The sequence below is a fragment of the Tauraco erythrolophus genome, chromosome 19 (assembly GCF_009769465.1).
Source record: "Tauraco erythrolophus isolate bTauEry1 chromosome 19, bTauEry1.pri, whole genome shotgun sequence".
NCBI classification, from domain to species: domain Eukaryota; kingdom Metazoa; phylum Chordata; class Aves; order Musophagiformes; family Musophagidae; genus Tauraco; species Tauraco erythrolophus.
The window spans coordinates 16367418-16387571 of record NC_141483.1 but is presented as its reverse complement, the minus strand read 5'-3'; the positions used below and the strand labels follow the sequence as shown (position 1 = coordinate 16387571).

Below are 20154 nucleotides of genomic sequence, written 5' to 3'. Positions count from 1 at the left end.
CTACCAGAAGCACAGAAGGCAAGTCTGTATGTGGACCTTTCCCACTCCATGCCCACCCCCTCTCCTAAAAGTCTACCATCATCTCTTGATGGCACCTACAGCAATAGGTGTCCACAGGAGAGAGCGTCATTTGCCTTCTCAACCTTTATCATCTCTTCACAAAACCTTTGTTTTGGTCCAGCAATCCTGGCACTGTACTCCCTGCCAAATACTTCAAAGCACTGCTTACCAGCAGCTTTTCTCTATGCTCCAGTCCTCTCCCAGCAAACATGTCACCATTATAATCTCTTGCTAGTCTCTCTCCGCATGTGTAAAATCTGCAAGATGCAAGATTACTTCCCCAGATGAAAGCTAGAAGAGCTTTAGAACAGCTAGACAAACCTTTCTTCACATGCTACCCAGCTATCAAATCCTGGAGTCCTTCTGCTCATTCTTCATCATCCTTCAGTTTCCCAGTGTTCTGTATTTTTCCCCAGTTCCCTTCAAGCTGCTAATCATGCATGTATAGCTCACAGAACACAGCCCAAGGACCCAGTAAGTAACATCCCCATCTTAAGGCCCATCCTCACCAGGATATCCACCTCATGTATGTAACAAAAACCGTGGCTGAAAGAAGGGAACTCAGGGCACAATTCTTGTACTTACCCCACATCTTGAGCTAAGGTGACATTCTTCCTGATACCCAACGTTCTACTGACATCCAGCAGTTGCCATGTCAGACTCAGTTTTGTGTCCCTTTCCGACATGTAAGCTAAGAGAAAACTTTGTTCTTAATACTTTCACCTCAGATACAGGAACTCATACCTCCTCCTCTGTCCCTCAACCATTCTCCATTGTTCCACATTCAGTATCACCATCCTTTCTGGACAGCAAGGAAGGATCCTCATTTAGCCTAAGAACAACTGTATTTCTCAGCCTGTTTTCACTGCACAGTGGTGCCAGTTTCCACTCCTTAACTTACATGGCTTAAAAGCTTTTGTTATTTGTTCCTAGTTCTTTAGCAATGTGCAAATTAGACATAGGATGAAAAACTCTGGAAGTCACACTACGGCAGAGCTCATCCTATACATTGTTACTCATCCTCCTCTTCCCCTTTACCACCTTCCTGGTAAGGGCAGTCTTGGCTCCTAATATCTTTACTTAGGTAGTTATTCAGCTGAGGCTGAATAGGCAGAATAGCAATCTGTACTATAGTAGTGCGGGGTCGAAATGTTAGGATCATGAACTCTGAATTAATTTTCTACCTTGCAAATCAGTTTCAAAGACAGTAGCATATGTCCATGGTAATGCACTGAGAACTCACGCAGGAACGAGAAGGAATCAGAAAGTGAGAAACCAAAAGCAAGAAAAAGGCACCTGGAAAGAAATCAGAGATCAAGCCTACATTTTTTTTATCCCTTGCTCACTCATCCTCATTTAACATCGTTCACTCCTGATCCATCAGGGCTCTCGCAGCCATGCTGCCAGCCCTGGAGACAACGCATCCCAGCCTATGATCAGCAATGGAGCCCCTCTTCAGAAAGCTGCTCCCCCTCGCCCTCCCCAGGCAGTGCCAGCCGGGAACGTGGGCTTGGAAAAGCAGCCTGGATCTGCGGAGGGCAGCCAGGGAGCACTGCTGCTTCACCAGATCAGCTGCCATGTTTCACACAGCGAGAATGAAGTTTATTCACTCACTACCTGCCTCAGTAACAGAAATATGATCCCAGAGCCTGAACATCAGAGATGCAAGTCCCTCCCAGCTAACAAGAGTCAGGAACAGGCCAAAAATCAGAAGACATGGTACAAGTATTTTCCTAAAACATACATGATTTAAAAGCTATCTTTTCTAGCACTTCAAATCGCCAGCATATGTTCACCTGTAGCAAAGCATAGCATATGTTTTGCTCTAACCCGTTTTGTTCATCCTTCCAATAATTCACCTAGTTCACTGTTAACAGTCATCCCTCCGCATCTTCAAGGACATTTCACTGACAGGTTTCTAAATGGACAGTGAAAAAAACAAATCAAAACCAAAAACACAGGTACCCATAAAGTCCCAGTTAAACGTCACACTCCTAATCACTTTCAAAATGACTATATGCTTATAAAGGGATTCTGTAAGCGTAAGAAGCTGAAAGAAGCACTGAAAATGCCTGCAATTGTTCTGAAAAATCACTATATTTTTAATGCAAATGTAAGTTACTTTATTTCTGAAAAGCTTTTTTTAAAAAAAGAAAAAAACTAATATCTTCTTCCAGCAGCAGTCTCAGTCTGAAAAGATAAATAAACCAAACTCCTCCTCTTGGTGGCATAGTTTGTGGTGTTAACTCCATATAACATGATCAGCAAAAATCTGTAAATTAACTTGCAGATTCTCTTCCAGACTAAGAAATGTCGTTCTGTGCTGACAAACAGAGCACTACAGTTGGGCACGGAAATGCGACATTATTGTACTGATCCAAATATTACATTCCTCTATCACACAGCTCACGAACCATTCCCTAAGGCAGGGCAGCCATAGCCACCACGCCTTTGAAGGCAGAGAAAGCGCTAAAGGGTATTCTCCAGCTGTTCAGTTTTTGCAGTTTGTAAAGCAGCAACTGCTTTAGGATGGCTCTCATCTAAGGCTTGCTCACTTTCTCTCTACACTTCTGAGCATCTTTTATTATATTCCTTCTGGCAAGAATACTATAAAAAAAGTGAAGTTCCCTGCCCCACAACCTTCCCTGGACAGATACTCAAGACTCCTACTACTTTTCTCAGTCTTTCCAAACTGAACTAGTCCCATTCTAGGTCTGAATTCTGCCACCTTATGAGTGTATTTGGCATTAATCTCCAGAACAGATGCATCAGTTTGTGTATTCTGTTTTGAAGACTGCAGTGCCCGTTTATCTAGAATATAGAATCATAGAATGGTTTGGGTTGGAAGGGACCTTAAAGATCATCTAGTTCCAACCCCCCTGCCATGGACAAGGAAACCCTCCACTACGCCAGGTTGCCCAAAGCCTCATCCAACCTGGCCTTGAACACCTCCAGAGATGGGGCATCCACAACTTCTCTGGGCAACCTGTTCCAGTACCTCACCACCCTCAATGTAAAGAATTTCTTTCTTATATCTAACCTAAATCTGCCCTCTTTCAGTTTAAATCCATTGCCCCTTGTCCTATCACTACACACCCTTGTCCAAAGCCTCTCTCCAGCTTTCCTGTAGTTACTGGAAAGGCTGCTATAAGATCACTCCGGAGCCTTCTCTTCTCCAGGCTGAACAGCCCCAACTCTCTCAGCCTGTCTTCACAGCAGAGGTGCTCCAGCCCTTTGACCAGGTTTATAAAATACGTTTATAAAGACAAGATTTCAAAATTCAGGAGCACTTGGATAGCAGAACTGCTAAAAAATACAGTTCAGCCTCCTAGGCAGTGCAATCTAGTCTGACAAAGATCTTTATCTAGGAGGTTATTCGCTAGCAATATCCTTATCAGCAGTGGTATACTGTATCACTTACATAGGGATCAAATAGCTTCACCAATTCCAGTTCCAATTCAAAGACACCAACGGCAAGTTAAGGACTGAAAATAATTTCTATTTGATTTGCAAAAATTCTCTTTGCAAGAGGAATGAATTAGATGTATGCTATTGTCTGCTACTCCGTTCTAACACAAAAGTACAATGAAAGATGGAAATAATGTTTGCAGAGACTACTTAAAAATACTAGAATCTACACCATCAGCCCTGACCCACGTCTCAAAATATTCTAGTTTTGGGTCCTCACAGGGCCACACCACCACACATCAGTGCTGCAGCTTGTGGATTATTTAAAAAGAATATGTAAAAATCAATTAATAAAAGGAGGCCTATTGTAGATAAGCTGAAGACTGACACACTGGAGCCCATACCCTGCCTGGAAAAAACATTAGGGAATCTGTAAATTTAAAAAAAAATAATATAGTTTTAAATCTCTAATCTTAGGTAACAAGTTAGAAAACATCAAGGCAGCAAGTGTCTGATAGCCTTTTGATCTATGCATGACAATGACACAGCAAGGAAAACGGCAGAAGGAGATAAAGAAAATAAAATCACACTAAATATGAAGAGAATAGTCTAAGCACAGCTGACCAAATGCACAGGCGGTCAGAAAACACACAAGTGTATCACATAAGTCAAAAGTCCCATACAATCATACTTTAAAACAGTTTAATAAGTTTAAAGCCCAGGAAAAAAAAACCTCAAAAAACATCCTTTACATACATAAACATTATGCTTTCCAAACTAACTTTTCTCTCATCATAGCAGATACTCCATAGCCTTCATCAGATGGAAGTAATCCCTTCCAAAGTAGAATAATCTTCTAAAGTCCATTCTTTCTCTAAACATAAGGCAGGAAAACATTTGTCAAGCACAGTGCACGCAGTTTCGTTCACTTAAAGGGTACAACCATGTGAGTAAGCTGAGAGGAAGACTACAAAGCTGTAGACTCAACCTCAGTGACTCCAGCTACTGCTTGCATATGTGTTTATCAATTACTTCAGACCACTAAATGTCACAGAAAAATATATTCCCTAGAGAAACAGATTAGGATACTGTAAGAACAATTAAACGGCAAGAACACAAAGTTCTCATTTGTGCCCGTAACTAAGCATGGTTGCTGATGGGACCAAGGTCTCTGCTACCAGAACAAAAGTGATTCTTCCCCAGCGTAACTCTGGACAACAAACGCTGCACCTTGACTCGATACGGGCACAGTCATAGCACTTCTCTACAGAAAATCCTGTTAGTGCATGAGTTGATTTAAGCCTATCCAACCCTTGAACACTCGATACTATTTTAAACCACTTTCGAAAGCAGCAGGAAAGAAGCAAGGAAAAACAGGTTTTCTACAGACAGAAACCCACTCCTTCTCCCCTCCTGTGCATCACGGGTTATCACCTGCCAGAAGCCATAAAGGGCATTTGGGGCCTTTTAGCAACTTTCCCTGTGGTTTTGATGACTTCAGGCAAGATTGCTCAGCAGCAAGGAAGAACCAGCATGCATCTGAGCAAGGAACAGGAGCGCTCCCTCCCAGCTACCAAGCGTTAGCAAGGATGCTACAACACAGGACCACGCGCAGAGAAAGCAACTCAGTGAGAAGGGGCTCACTCATTCGCAAAAGAGGTGTCGGTACAATCAGAGTTACTGCCACAAAACCGTATTTTACACTCCCAAAGCCCTTTCCAGAGATGTGAGCTCAAGTAACCAAGTAAATACGGGGGGAAGAAAAAAATGTGGTGGCTTCAAGATGACATTTTACTTTGCAACTGGAGAAAGCGAAGAGTGCACATGTGACACGGTAAATTCCCAGTTCACAGATGGCAATGTAGTGCGCAGTAGCGCTCATTCTTTCATTTAGGTGGACATAACGCAACGGTTTTATCCATGGGAAAACCTGCAAAGTACAAGCAGCTGTTAAGTGCAGGGACATGTCAACGGCAGCCATCAGGCCTGTAAACCAATCCTAAACCAGCAACAGTAAAGAAATTATAGAAATTTAAAACGTAGCTTTACAAAGCTAAAAAAAAAAATCACTAAGTTGGGCATTTTTTTTTAATTTGATTGCAGTTTCATCTTAATATTGGATATAGATTGTTATTAACTTCAATATTAAGCAGTGATAAGGAGCAGAATTACCTTCTCCTTTCTGTCTATTATGCTTTTAACTGATATTTCAGTAACAGGTCATTTGGAATGGGAAGGGGCATACTTCAAAACTTCTCGAAGACCTTATTTCAAAGGAAGCTCTACTCACAGCCTTGAAGAGGTATACCAGTTTTCAAATTACAACACACTTCCTGTTGACTAAGATATTCAGAAGTTAAACCTCAGATTGCAATGACGTTCCTGTTTAAGCCTCAACTTTGGTACTAGTTACTACTCACTCCTAAGTGACAAGTTTAGAGCTGGTTCTTTAATCTTAATAAGTGGTTTTGCTGATACACTTTCTATCTAGGCTGTGCAAACATCTCAAAATGTTTCCAGACATGACTGAATCTAACCTCAAAGTAAGATGTGAATTCTACATGAACAGTAAAGTCTTGGAAAAAAACAAACACTTGGGGGAATTTTCTTTTTCCTCCCTCCCCCTCAGGAAAAGGTTGCAGAGCTGGTTAAAAATCCCACAGGTGTATCACGCACTGCTTGTATTTTGTTTCTCTCAGATTCTGTAACTCGTTTGGACTAGCAATAGTAACACGTCAGAGGCGAGACAGAGGGAAATGTAGTAAAGCACCACCTTAAGCCATTGCGACCAGTTTCTACTACAGCTCTACCAAAGCCAAGCAAAAACTCATTGTCGGACGAATCCTGCCCAAAGACAGTATTTCTGTAGCAAGAGAAGCCTTGCTCTTTGAGCAAACTATTTGCATCAAATAGACAATCAAGCACTCTCCTTCTGTGGTTGCTTCACGGCATTATTTAGCTATATATACAGTGACATAATTGATTTCACTTGCTGAACTATAAAAGATTGTACCAACAAAGAAGTGCATCTATAGCAGGAATGTCTAAACCCACAAACCTTTTCCACTGCACGCCATGCACTAAAACAAATTACCATCACTGAAAGACAGAATTTTTTTACAAAGTGAAACCATTCAAATCAACACACAAAAAATCTGCTACTTCGATAACGGAGTTCCAGATAAGCCTACGAGAAGAGAATTCTAGTGAAGAGTCCATCATGTAACACAGAGCGTCCAGAACTTCACAACAAAAACTAAGCACATCAGAGCAGGATATAGAAATCTGCCTGGACTATTGGCATCCATATGGAAAAGTTCTAGGGAAAAAACCCACAGCTTTGCTGTCCCAGTTGGCCATGACGAGGTTTCCCTGGGATGGAACATCAGCAACAGGTAGTTCACACAAGATCCACAACAGAGCTGAGAGCATAAAGCAGAAGAGGAACACGGCAGAGAAAGGAGAAAGAGAAGTCTATCGCAAAAGCCGGTCCAAGGAAACACTTTCATACGACACATACGCTTCCTCCTGTGACACAACCAAGGTGAAGATTCAAACCACAACCAGGTCTTTGTAAGACATCAAAACTAGTGAATTTAAAGTGGCAAAACCCCCTCATCTGTTTTTGAAAGAACACATGGTGATAGCACTGCGACAGCCCACCACTGCTGCGGGTGCCCTGGAAGGCCGGGAGCCAGCAACGGCGAGTCCAGCAAGAAGCCGAGACAAGGTTAAAAACTTAGCTGGTAGCTGACCCATCAGGTATCTTTTTTAAGACTTCTGCCTGAGTTGGGTCAGGGTTGCACGCAAGTCAAACCATCTGAGTGGAATAATTCGTTTTAATAAATTGGCAAATTCCAACTAAAGCTTTTTCTTCCGTAATTTCTGATCAGCTCCCACTGAGAGCCTAACCTCAAGTGTTCAGTTTCTCTTTAAACCATAAACCACGACTATAATCTGTTCTTCCTCTAAAGTGTCTGAAAGACCTTCCTGAGGGGCCCACGACAGCTCCGACCTCAGCTCTGACCCACCACGGGCACATCGGAGCTCCCGGAGGCTGCAGGAGAAGGCTCCACGACCACTGCGTTTTGCTCAAACTCTATTTCACTGCGTCTGTCTCTTCTACAACAAAAGTGTCTGTAAAGAGGCTCAAACAAGGAGCTAAGACGCAGTAACTGGACTACCCCCAAGCTGCAGAAACTAGAAAGGAAATCAAGTGGTTCCTCCCGCAAGTAAGCGTTTAGGCAGTATTTCTGTAACCTAAAACCACTCTGATGACTGCAAATCCAAAAAGGACCCACGAGCAAACAAGAGGGAAAGAAATTTTGTTGTGTGAGGAGGAAGTTCTGCTCCAGTTAAAAAGAATACATGCAGGAGTGATCTGAAGCTGCCTATAAATATTCGAGAACATCAAAGCCGGTCCTGTTAAATTAAAAATGCTGTCACACAGATAGGAACTAGCCTCTAGCACTGCCAGCTTCAACATGTGAGCCTCAGATCTGAGAGGCAGAGGCTCAGCTCTTCAAGAAATTTTATTCACTGTAAGAAGGAAAAAAAAAGCAAACCAGCAGTTGAGTTTAATAAGGATATTAAATACCTTATGAGTGAGCTAATTAGAGCTTAACTCTTTCAGGACACTTCAGCCCTTTTACTGACATGGATGGTAGTTTCTTCCCATACTACTTCCACAGCTGGGATGTCTCCAGGATCCAAGAACATTCTTACCCAAGCCTCTGAAACAAATGCTTGCGCAGTCTTCAGAAACAGAGAAGATTTTGTTGGTTTTGTCTTGGTGTAACTTTAATTTAATCACACTGCACACATACACACGTGTACATACATTTTGGCCAACTTCTCCACATCAGGGATCTACATTTAATACTAAAGGTGTCCTGAGAGATTTTAAATCTTCATCTTCTCATAGTTGCCTGAAGACAACAGGAGGGGTAGGCAAAAGGAGACCTTGTCTGACTTCTGTGATTTGAGGAGATTCAGCTCCTGTTGCTCACCAGCCTGGGCTGCAGCTCCAAGGACACTGTTGCATCTTCTGCAGCCAGGAGGAAATGGCCTGTGTCTTATAGGCAGGGTCTATACCTTGGGTTAATTAGTTAGTTATATTCAATTCAGTCCAGCTGGGTAATAATGATTGGATGCCATAATTCCCCCTTTTTGTTTTACAGTTTTTTGTTTTTAGAGGTTTTTCAAGAAGGCTTTAAGGTGAGCAGAGACCCAGTCCATTCATTCCAACTCCAGCACACTTCCCTCCCGTGAATACCACATCAGGGCTTGCAGCAGCTTTACCTTCTTCACCAAAGGACTCTTGCTCCTGCTCTGGCTCTTTCAGCTCAGGCTCTCAGCTCCGACGAGGGAGTCAGGGCTTCTCAGGGTCTCACAGATGTATCACGTCGGGGCTTCCAGTTGTTGCTCACCAGCCTGGGCTGCAGCTCCAAGGACGCTGTTGCATCTTCCACAGCCCAGAGGAAATGGCCTGCCTCTTGTAGGCAGGGTCTGTACCTTGAGTTAATTAGTTAATTAGTTCATTATATTCAACTCAGTCCAGCTGGGTAATAATGATTGGATGCCATAAGCTCCCAGTGGCAACACAATATAAACAAAATAGGCATGGTTGGGAAATTTATCCCAATCTGCAACTGCAACCCTGTTATTTCACTACAGAAAAATCTCTGTAAATTCCCAGTATCAAAGCCTACAAAGATTATCACTGAAAGCTACAAACACAGTGGGAGAGGAGGAACTCTGGCAGCACAGATTTCTCAAGTAAAATAGCGAAAACCCAAATAAGATCACACCTTGGGAGTTCTTTTGCATTAACTACTCTGCAATGTCTTTTCCTCAGACACAGTTTTTGGATGCCAAAGATAATATCTTTTAAACAGGCAAAACACTGCCAGCTAGCAGACTGGGGATACCATGCCTCTGAGCAAAAAGAGGTCTCCAGCCCTTGGCTCCTATTAAACACTGAACTCAGTGGCATGTCCTGGCTCTGTTTCATGGGTTCGTTTCTTGCTCCCAGCCTTGCTACGCATCACTCAGGACATCTGCCAGCTTGGCATCCAGGCCAAAAAGTGTTCATCACCCTTTTATCCTCACAGCATGCAAGACAGTATCTGCTCTAAGGAGCTTCTAAATAAATACAAAACAAGTGTAAGAAAGTATGCTGGACTCTTGAAAAGTACAACAATGCTATGGGAACCAACACATTTTCCTGTTATAGCACACACGCCCTTTAGAGTCTGCCTTAGAAGAAATCCCAATCTGCCTAAGAAAAGGGCAGCAACTGCTCCACTGCATAGCCTAACCTCTATCCTTATCTCCAAAGCCAGCAAGGACAGGTATCTTCAGTGCAGCAAGAACAGACAGCATTAGCGTGCACAAATGGCACGCTATATATATAATATTGACGTTTTATCTATGAGATACAGATACTATTACTGGTTTTGTTGTTGTTATTAAGGTAAAACCTATCGAGGCTTGATTGCAAGTGCCACCATTTAACCAGGCCCAAACAAGAAGTAAAGTCTATAAATCTTCAAGGGCAAGGGAACATAGCCTTTAAAAGAAGTTCTTCTCCATGAACTACAGAGTTTCAGAAGTGACCCATCAGTGTATAAAAACGAACAGAATACCTTCTCCAAGTCCAAGTCAGTCCTCCAAATCCACTTTTCTTAAACTGTCATTGAAGTGGACTGTTTAAGGCTGGAAACTTTCAGTTCCAAAGGTGAACTCAATGGAAAGTTTGGTTAGAGTCTCTTCTGCTTGGGAGGCGGGGAATGGATAAAGAGAGAAATAGAGAAGGATTTTTCCCACCCACACTTACTACAATTTTTATAGTATTTTTTTTAAAGCAGGCAAGCATTAAAAGTCTCAAAGTAGGAAAACAGATCTTGGCACAAACTAGGGTCTTTCCTGAATTAAAAGCAATTTTTCAAACACTACCATCAGAAGTATTTGAAAGTTGCTTACCAAGCACATGCGATAAATTCATAGGAGGAGGCACATACTTGCAACATGCATGCCTGTACAGCTAATTAAAGTCGTCCTCAAACCATGACTGCAGACTCTAAAATATATCCCTTAGTTCTTTGTCAGGCCAGTCACCTTCTCACTGATTCTTCAGTTTGCTTTACTACTGAAAATGACACAAAATAATAAAACAGCTTAAGCTCAAGTAAACCAACAGAAAGCTTAAGCTGGTCAGCAGCTTTAGGAAACATCTAAAATCTTTACATTAATGCACAGAGTAACACGGGTTATGGGAAGTCTAGAGATACTGCATATATTAAGCTACATATTTCAGGGTGTGCTTGGTCTGGAACATAACAGGCACCTAATCAACCTTCGTAAACTGGCTTTTCATCTCAAAGCCAAGTGCAATAACAAGTCTTTTAAAGCAGCATGAAAAGGAAATTTAAAAAAATGAATGAAAGCAATTCGTCAGTGGGAAGAGGACACCTTAAGCCACCAGAACTCTTATTTTCCTGAGTACTGCTACTCAATCTTAACACAAGCATAGCTCCACCAACGGGACAAGTGCAGTAAAGTGCAATTTTTGGCAGTCTCTACTGGATATTGGCAAGATCTCACTCCTCTGGTCACCGCTGGTTCAAGTGCCAAGCAGTTAAGAAAAATGCAGAAAAAAAATATAATTTTTTTTTACATCAATCTTCTATTCCTGTTGTAACAATTTCAAAACATATCTTTGTTTTTAAACAATCTCTTTTTCCTTTGCCCATCTCCTTCAATGTGAAGGGCTCTCCCTTCAAGCCAGGAAACATGAGAAGTAAGGCCAAGCATTCAAATGGCATTCATTCTGTTTTCATATGTAGGCACCACAAACTCTGGTCTGACCACATTTGAAGAGTGAAGTGCAGATGCCCAAAAGAAGAGATAGTATGTACAAGTTAATATTTAACACTTCTTAAACTGAGCACTTCTAACGTACTAAGTGTATTAATGCAAATACATGTACCACTTACATAACTGGGTAGACCATACAGCAGATTACTGCCTCCAGATCTTATCTTTCCTTAACCAGTAAGATGCTGGCCTCTTGAAAGCACTCACACTTTGAAAAACTATGTTTCTGAAAGTTATTTCGGTCCAGAAGGGCCTCACTTTGAAATTCCAAAACAAGGACTGGAAGACTGAAATAAAAAAAGGGAGCATTTTTAAATACATGCTCCACCACAAGATGGTATAAACTGGAAGAAAATTACTACGTATGCTAATCAATGGTTTTACACAACTACTCAAGACTTTCCTATAAGACCTGCTTGCAGTAAAGCTGCCTGCATTTCTTTCTCACTAAGTTATGTCACACCAAATCATGACTTCTATGTGCTCCACCTGAAGTCATTTCAGAAGCCCTTCACTAGGCAAAGCAATCAAAATAAGGTTACTCTGTCCCATAATCGCACCCACCAGTGCAGTGCTCAGGGAGAGCAAATGCCAGTTCTATCTGTGGGGCACGGCTGGCCACAAGTGCTGGTAACACTGCGAAGCAGGCTGTAATTGTATCTAAACCATTACGGTCACGCAGATCCAGTCTCAACATAAATACATATAAATGAGAAAAGGTTCTCCAAATGACCCCATGTTTAACAATTTTTTAGCACCACTCCTCTCTCAGATTTTTTCCTGGTTCCACCTCCCGAACAAGCAATAGGAGTACATTGAAAAGGAAGTGGTCAGCATCCTGCCAGCAAGGGCACAGTTTTCAACAGTACAGACTTTAAACATCTGTGCAGAGGTTTAACTAAACTTATAGACTATGCAGAAAAGTCACTTAACTCCCACATCTACTTGTTCCCTCTTGATTTCCCACCTCTGTTTGAAGTGAACAGGAATTGCACTGGCTGGCCTAAGTACAAGAGCCAGTGCTGTAAGCTTTCTATTTATTTTCTTAACCTACTTTATTCCTATTTCTCTAAAGAGGTCACATTCGCATTTTTTATTCTTTCCATTGTACCTTCTCCTCCATACTTAGACATCTTTTACCTCATTTTCTTATATTATGCCTCCCACCTTCTCCTCAAGGGACTGCCTCAGTCTTGCGAAAGGGGTTACCGAGTCCTTTCACCACCATTCTAAGAGACATCATGGATATTGCAATATTGAAGAATTAATAAAAAATAAGGATGTTATTTACGATACTGCACTCGGAAGCCAATGAGAACAGGCAACTTCTTGTATACTAGAGCAGCAATGGTGAACTTCTTCCCAGTAAGGGTAACGGAACACTGGAACAGGCTGTCCAGAGAGGTTGTGGAGTCTCCTTCTCCGGAGATGTTCAAAACCCGCCTGGACGTGTTCTTGTGTGATCTGATTTAGGTGGTCCTGCTCCGGCAGGGGGATTGGACTAGATGATCCTTTGAGGTCCCTTCCAATCCCTGACATTCTGTGATTCTGTGGGCTGGAGTTCACAGTGCCCAGTGTCAAGACAAAACAGTACAAGAGGATGAACGACCTATGTAAGATGGTCTTTGATGAGCTGTCCTCAACTCTCCTGCTGTACTACCCCACACCACAGTACGCAACAGACTGAAACCTCAAAGAAAGGAGAGAAACAGAGGGAGAGAAAACTGGGAAACAACTAGACTAATCTAATCTGAGATCGAGCCCAGGACCAGTAGCCCAATACCACTGCTGCAAGCAAGCTGCTTGTGCATTACACACTCAACCAAGGCTGTCCAGGTACGATCACTGTGCGAGTCTTTACCTCAATGATGTCTTATTTTAAATGTCAGTTACACTTCCTTTATCATCTTGGCGTTCTCCTGTAGACCCAGACCTGGAGTCACCTGTTGCACTCCCATGAAAAATGCCTTCCTTCCACAGCACGAAAAGCTCAATCAGTAGCAACAGAGTAGGGGACTCCAGCCCTGAAAGCTGCCAGGTGGCTCTGGGAACACGCAGTCTTCGTTCTTTTGTCAGAAACTACTGAAGAATAAGGACTCATCAAGCTCAGATCAGGCACAGCACACCACAGAAACTACAGAAGAGGATCCTGCTGTCCACAGGACTAAACCTGCACTTTCCATCTTTTTTTCACCTATCAACTCTCTCACATAGCAGAGAGGACTGACAAACTCCTTCACTTTCTGCAGGCCTTCAGAATGGTGATGTGACTCAGGGTTCTGTCTGATGCAAGTTCGGATGAGAGGCTCAAGCAGGACAGTGCTTAGATTCAACAGCTGAAGATGGACATCTCAAAGACGACTATTCTCACTTGCCTCACAACATTTGCCAATTGTGAGCATCTGTTCATAACATCAAAGACTAAAGAGCAGGGAGGACAAAACCAATAACCTAGTCCCACCTCTCATACAAGACAGAACACATACATTCCAGGTATCCTGTTTTCGTACCAAAACAGAGAAACATAGTGAATGCTGAACAGCCCTTCTCCTTATCCTACTCTCAGCGTCCACAGGACATCAGCTCTTCGTTTTCCATCAGAATGAAAGCACCACGTTCCAATGACAGCTCGGCCTCACCATACTTCACTCCAAGGACACGATGACAAAGCAAACTTTAAGGCCCAAAAACTGGTACTGGGAATTCAGTTTTACCAGAGAAATGTATTATCCCTGATGTCCTCAGGATCTTTACTGTAAGCCACAGCTTTGCAGCTAAGGTATGAAAACTAACACAAATCAAATCACAGGTGTCTTCATATTCTAAGAGGATAACTAGCAAAAAAAAAAACATCCAACAAGACAGTGACTCAAAGCCACAAATAATTCCACTTCCTCAGTATGAATGGCCTTCAGGCACTCAACTTAAGCAAGAAGAAACTTAACGTGCCTGTTCACAAAACAGTACCAAAAAACCCCAGGAAAATACACATTTTTGTTTTCCATTCTCAAAGGACACAAACATTCCCTAGACTTGGCCCCTCAGACCACTGCCAGACATCTATATACCTGCACAGGTGTTTCAAGTCACTGCTTTCAACGCCGTTAAAAACTCTGCCAATGCTTCAGAGCGCGAAGCCTACCCAACAGAAGTTTACAGTCTTAAGCAACTTTTGCATTTTGAAAAAACAGAGTAAAGGTTCAAAGCTATTCAAGTAAATAGGGGTGAGAGGGAGACATAAGGAAGGAACACACAGGCATGTGGTCTTGCACTAAGTTCTAAGCCTCCCGGTCTTCTGTAAGAGAAAGAAGACAAGGCAATAGCATTGCTACCAGGAACTGCTGTGCAAGAAGTTGGGAAGTGTCCCACTTCTGTTTTCTTCCTGGAGCTTAAAGCACTGAGTTATGCTTATTCTCCCCCAACTATTACCTTCTGAGCATAAAAAATATACGCAACTGGAGGTTATTATGTAATCTACACATCACTGCAGTTCATTGGCTACATAAAGTTTGTTATTCCCCTCCTGAGGCTTCCAAGCAGAAACAAAACTTTCATTGCACAAGAAAAATCAGGCATAGAATCACAGAATCGTTTGGGTTGAAAGGGACCTTAGAAATTATCTAGTCCCAACCCCTCTGCCATGGGCAGGGACACCTTACGCTAGACCAGGTTGCTCAAAGCCCCATCCAAGCTGGCCTTGACACTTCAGGGATGGGGCAGCCACAGCTTCTCTGGGCAACCTGTTCCAGTGCCTCACCACCCGCAGAGGGAAGAATTTCTTCCTTAGATCTCATGGAAATCTCCCCTCTTTCAGTTTAAAGCCATTGCCCCCTGTCCCGTCACCCCACACCCTTGTCCAAAGCCCCTCTCCAGCTTTCTTGTAGCCCCTTTAGGTACTGGAAGGCTGCTAGAAGGTCTCCCCAGAGCCTTCTCTTCTCCAGGCTGAACAGCCCCAACTCTCTCAGCCTGTCTTCATAGGAGAGGTGCCCCAGCCTTTGGGTCATCTTCATGGCCCTCCTCTGGACTCATTCCAACAGGTCCATGTCCTTCTTAAGTTGCAGGCCCCAGAGCTGAACACATAATACTTCTAAATCTCTGCTCCATGCTGCTTCTCTTCAAAATTGTATATACCGGTGACTCAGCTACATTACTGTATTCAGCAGTGGATCTAAGTCAGAAGCAGCAAAAAGAAAGAGTACTCAACAATGATGAATGCGTATCATTTAGTTTTCAACATGTCAGAGTTTTTAATGCAATCTAAACCAAACGTTAAATTTGATCCTCTCTTCCCAGCACCTCACCTAAGCAGTACTATCACCACCACACTTCGTAAGAAACATAGCTTTGATGCTCCCTATCTTAGCTACAAAGCAGAATAAGCAACTGGAACGGAACCTTGCCAAATGCAAGTACAATTAAATGATTGTACTTACATTGATTACTTGATTACATTAAGATATGTAATCCCATTCTGAGCAAAAAAGCCACTGCTATTCAAACCAGTGATGCTTACTGTCTTAGCACTGTAAGTCTGTGGCCATGTAGCATCTAGTTTGACATAGAACTATATATATCTGAGCTTTTGATCTGAATGCTACAAAAAGTTTCAACCATAAGGAGTTCACCAGTCATACTTTGTTTTACAGCAAAATTTAATTTTAGAGGTTTCAACAAAGTCTTGTTTTCACAATCACTCTCTAATCAGATGTTTTCAATTTCCATTCTCAACCATATTAATGGCCAGGATATTGCCCCAAGAAACACATAATACTCCAGCATGCCAGACACCACTGAGAGGGTTAGACTTTCAGGCAGTTTAAGGACCAGCTGACACAGCAACCTAAGGATGAGTTTGCTGAATACAAACTGTGGCCACATGAAAGAAGATATATGAACATTTCATCTCTCTGAAGAGTTATTCTGGTAGGCACTTGACCCTAACAAGACTTGTTCACAAAAACATGAGAAACAATATAATAGCATACCACTACTGGATAGGAATCTGACCAATAACCAGTTTAGGAGTGAATGTATGACCTATCAAGAGCTGAAAGTGCATTGTTTCTTTAGGTGTTTTTTTTTTTCTTCAGACTTTCAAGACCAATGAGTAATTGATGCTATTAGCATAAACAAAAGTAAGTCTTTGTGTAGTCCCAAAACCACAATTCCTTTGATCCATTCTTTAATGTGTGCCTGATTTTCAAGAATTTCTAATATTTGATCTTAAAGAAAAATGCACCTTAATCTTCAAAGAACTGTACACACTGACAAAGAGCTTGGTGCCCAGAAGAGCTTGCTTCACTGACTGATGAACTACTAGCTACTGTTGAACAACTTCTTAGTGGCATTAGCTTCACAACCCTATTCTACATCTCACAGTGAGCTTCAAACGATGATCCAGAACAGGAGATTCATACAGTTCCATAAATATACAGCCTAGCTGAAAAAGGGAGTGAATGCTGTGAAATTTTTTTCTAAATTTTGGTTTTGAAAAACTCATTTGCAGGAAGAGATGAAGGAAGCATGACACTGACAATAGATGCTATATGTAATATAAATTCTCAACAGTGAAAATATGACTGATAGCATTCACTCTAACTGCTCTGGAGCAATGTCTGCCACACTCTCTTCTCCAAAAAAAAAGGCACGGTGGCTCAGGAGAAGAAAAATAGCTTGTTCATGATGTATGTTATCCAGTATGCGTACAGATGAGTAAGCAAAACAGGTTTTGAGTGATAAATGACTGTAAAAGATTTGCCACATAATTTGGCTTTCTCTGTAGTCCTTCCTACTTGGGAGGCTGTCTATTCAGGTATGAAGTGGAAGCAGACAGTTGATGTTGTACATAACAAGGCCTACAAAAGTCCATTTAACACATTTGTTTCAAGTTATGCAGATCTGAGTCTCAACAAAACAGTATGTTTTTTCTCCATTGTCATTTACAATGTCAAGAAAAGTATGACCTGAGTAAGTGGCCTCTATTCTGTTCTTAATACTAACACCTGACACAAAAAGAAACTTTGGAGTCTCCTGTTATCCCCAAAGACACAGTGTTAAGTCTTAGACACATTGTTTGACAATGCATGAAAAGGTGAGAAAACGTCAATGTCTGTTTCAGCCCCTACTAGCACCACCTTTTTTTAAAATGTCGGAAATATAAATTAATTGGGCAATCCCTCTTTTCTCTGAAAGAATAAATAAAAACCCTTATATCAGGAGCTTGTCCTCACAACTTTTCTGCCTGCAAGAGAGCTTTTATAAGAAATCCTCCCAGTTGAAACTGTTTTGAAATAACAAGCACCCAAAAGCAGTATTCTTTAAAAGGAAAAAAGAGGTTTCTGATAGTAATGTATTTGTGCTTCTAGAGCTTTACCAGTTGTTTGTAGAGCTTACTCAACACCAGTTAAATTTTTAAAGTGTTATGTATGTATTTATGTCTATGTGTGTGTATATATATGGTACTCAAGCAAACAAACTCCACAGCTGTTAATGAGAAATAAGGATTGCTATTGGCAATTGCTTAACAGTCAAACTTATTAAAACATCATTTAAGTCATTTTTCTTTACTTAGCCAAAGGGGAAAAAAATAAAGTCAACAATTACAAGCGACTACAAAGGAATTAGATAAGCACGTCAAGAGTTCCAAACACAGCACAGAATAGTTGCATTCAGATAAATACAAAAATTGTTTCTCTGCTGAGAAAGTCAAGAGTGGCTTTGGAAGAAACTTTGCCTTGTGAAAGAATCACTCAAAACGAGCCCCCGGTGCAGCAGCAGCAGGCAGGCGGCACGCAGCACCCACCGCCCCGGGTGTCCGAAAGGACGCACGGGCGAAGCGCAGGGACCGGCGGCAGCCCGAGCGCGCACCGCCGCCAACCGTGTCCCGGTATTTTCACACGGGGCTCCCCCGCGGGCGCGCCGCGGTGCCGGCTGCCCCGGGCGCGGGGCGGCCCCGGACAACCGCGGCAGCGCACCGCACCTCGGCGCGCGGCCCGGCAGCGCCGGGACACCGAGGGGCCGCCCCCGCGCGGCCCCGCACAGCGCTCCGCGGCCCCGCCCCCGCGGAGCGCCCGGCGGGCAGCGTCCCCGCCCCCGCCGCCGCTCCGGCACCGCGCCGCCCCGCGCCCGGCGGCCGCCGGAGGTGTGAGGGCGCGTGCGGAGGAGAGCCCGCCGGGGCCCGCCGCGGCCGCGCCCCGCGGCTCCCGGCGCCCGCCGCGCGCAGCAGGCGGCCCTCGGCTCGGCTCGGCGGCTCGGCCCGCTCCCGCCGCGGAGGGCGGCCGCGCCGCGCGCCCGGCTGTCAAACGGCGCGAGCGCGGCGCCGCCGCCCGCGGGGCTCCGCGCCGGCGCCGGCCCGGCAAGGTGAGGCCGGGGCTCGGCGGCCGCGCCGCCGACGCGGGACGCACCGGGGCCTTTGTGCGCGAGCGCGCATCTGTCACCGCGGCCGCGGCACCCCGCGCCCCCAGGCCGCGCGGCGCACGTGGGGCGGCGGGCCCGGCCCGGCGCGGGCTTTGTGCCGCCAGGTGACGGGCGGCCGGGCCCGCGGAGCCATCTTGGGGCAGGCGGCGCCCCCCGGCCGGCGCTCACCTGCACGATCTCGCCCTCGGCGCTCAGCGTGGCCCCCGCGCGGGAGAAGCGGCCCTGCAGCCCCGTGGTGTAGGTGGTGTAGTCGCCGCTGGGGCTGGACTCGAAGAGCACCACTTCTACGAACGCCGTCTCCTTACTCAGCGCCGCGCCCGGCGCCGCGGCCAGCAACAACCCGAGCAGCAGAGGCGGCGGCACGGCCAGCCCCGCGCCGGCCCCGCAGCCCCTCATCGCGCGGCCCGGGGGAGCGGCGCCCCGCCGCCGCACATCGCTCCCGAGCGGCTCCAGCTCCGGGGCCGGGCTCCTGGGCGGGTCAGCGCCCCATGGCAGCAGCCCTCCCGCCGCGCTGCGCCCAGCTCCTCGCCGCCGCCAGCCCCGCGCTCCCCGTCCCTCGCCCCGGCTCCTCTCCGCCCTGCCAAGCCGCTTCCCTTTCATCTGCTCCACGTGACGGCCACCACGGGGTTATCCCCGCCCTCCGCGCGGCTCTGACCCGCTCCGTCCCTCCCTCGGCGCACACACGGCCCGCAGCTCCGCCGAACGCGGCCGAGCGGAGCGGGGTACGGCGCTGCGGGCGCGAGGGGCCCGCACCGGCGCCGCGCGGGGCCCGAGCGCCGTCCGAGCCCCCGAGAACGGGCGGCGCGCGGGAAGGCCCTGACGGGGAGTCGTCCTCGCACGCGGCCGGGCCTGCAGGGCCGGGCCGGGCCGGGCGCGCACGGCGCGCGAGCAGCGGCCCCGGCGGCCTGTGGCGCACCCCCGCCCCGCGACCGCCGGGGCCCTTTCCGCTGGCGGCGGGGCTGTCGGCGCGCCTGGCCCACGGCCTGGCAGCCATCGCGGAGTGGCGGCGGCGGGCTGCGGGCTGGGGGGCTGGAGCGGGCCGGCCAGGGCCGCTTACCGGCGCTGCCGCCGCTCGTAGCCCCCAGCAGCCTCTCGCCGGCGCCGCGGAACACCCGAGTGCGTTGGGCATGAAGCCGCGGGCGTGATCCCTGCACGGCTGCAGTCCGTGGGACACGGCCCCGGAGGGCTGTGGCTCCATAACCAGCGTTCCAGAGTCACCGATTCTCTGGAGACGCTGCTGCGCCGTGGGGTGTGCGCGGCATTCCGCTAACGCCATTGCCAGCAGACCGCCGGCGTCCGACGGGCGCCCCGTTTGTGCGCCGGGCAGCAATGGCTCATCCAGCTCCTTGAACTCAGCGCTCCGCACTTGTGTCTGTTGGAGGAGACTGGGTG

At 45.7% G+C, this 20154-nt stretch overlaps 1 protein-coding gene across 1 annotated transcript in view; it reads right to left on the bottom strand.

Annotated features, from left to right (window-relative positions):
* Window positions 1–19362, bottom strand: part of ZNRF3 (zinc and ring finger 3) — a 90644-nt gene extending 71282 nt beyond the window's left edge. Inside the window, exon 1 of the mRNA XM_086623348.1 lies at window positions 18931–19362. Within this exon, the coding sequence (XP_086479474.1) occupies window positions 18931–19362 (432 nt within the window). The remainder of the gene's footprint in view (window positions 1–18930) is intronic.
* Between the last annotated feature and the right edge of the window lie 792 nt (window positions 19363–20154).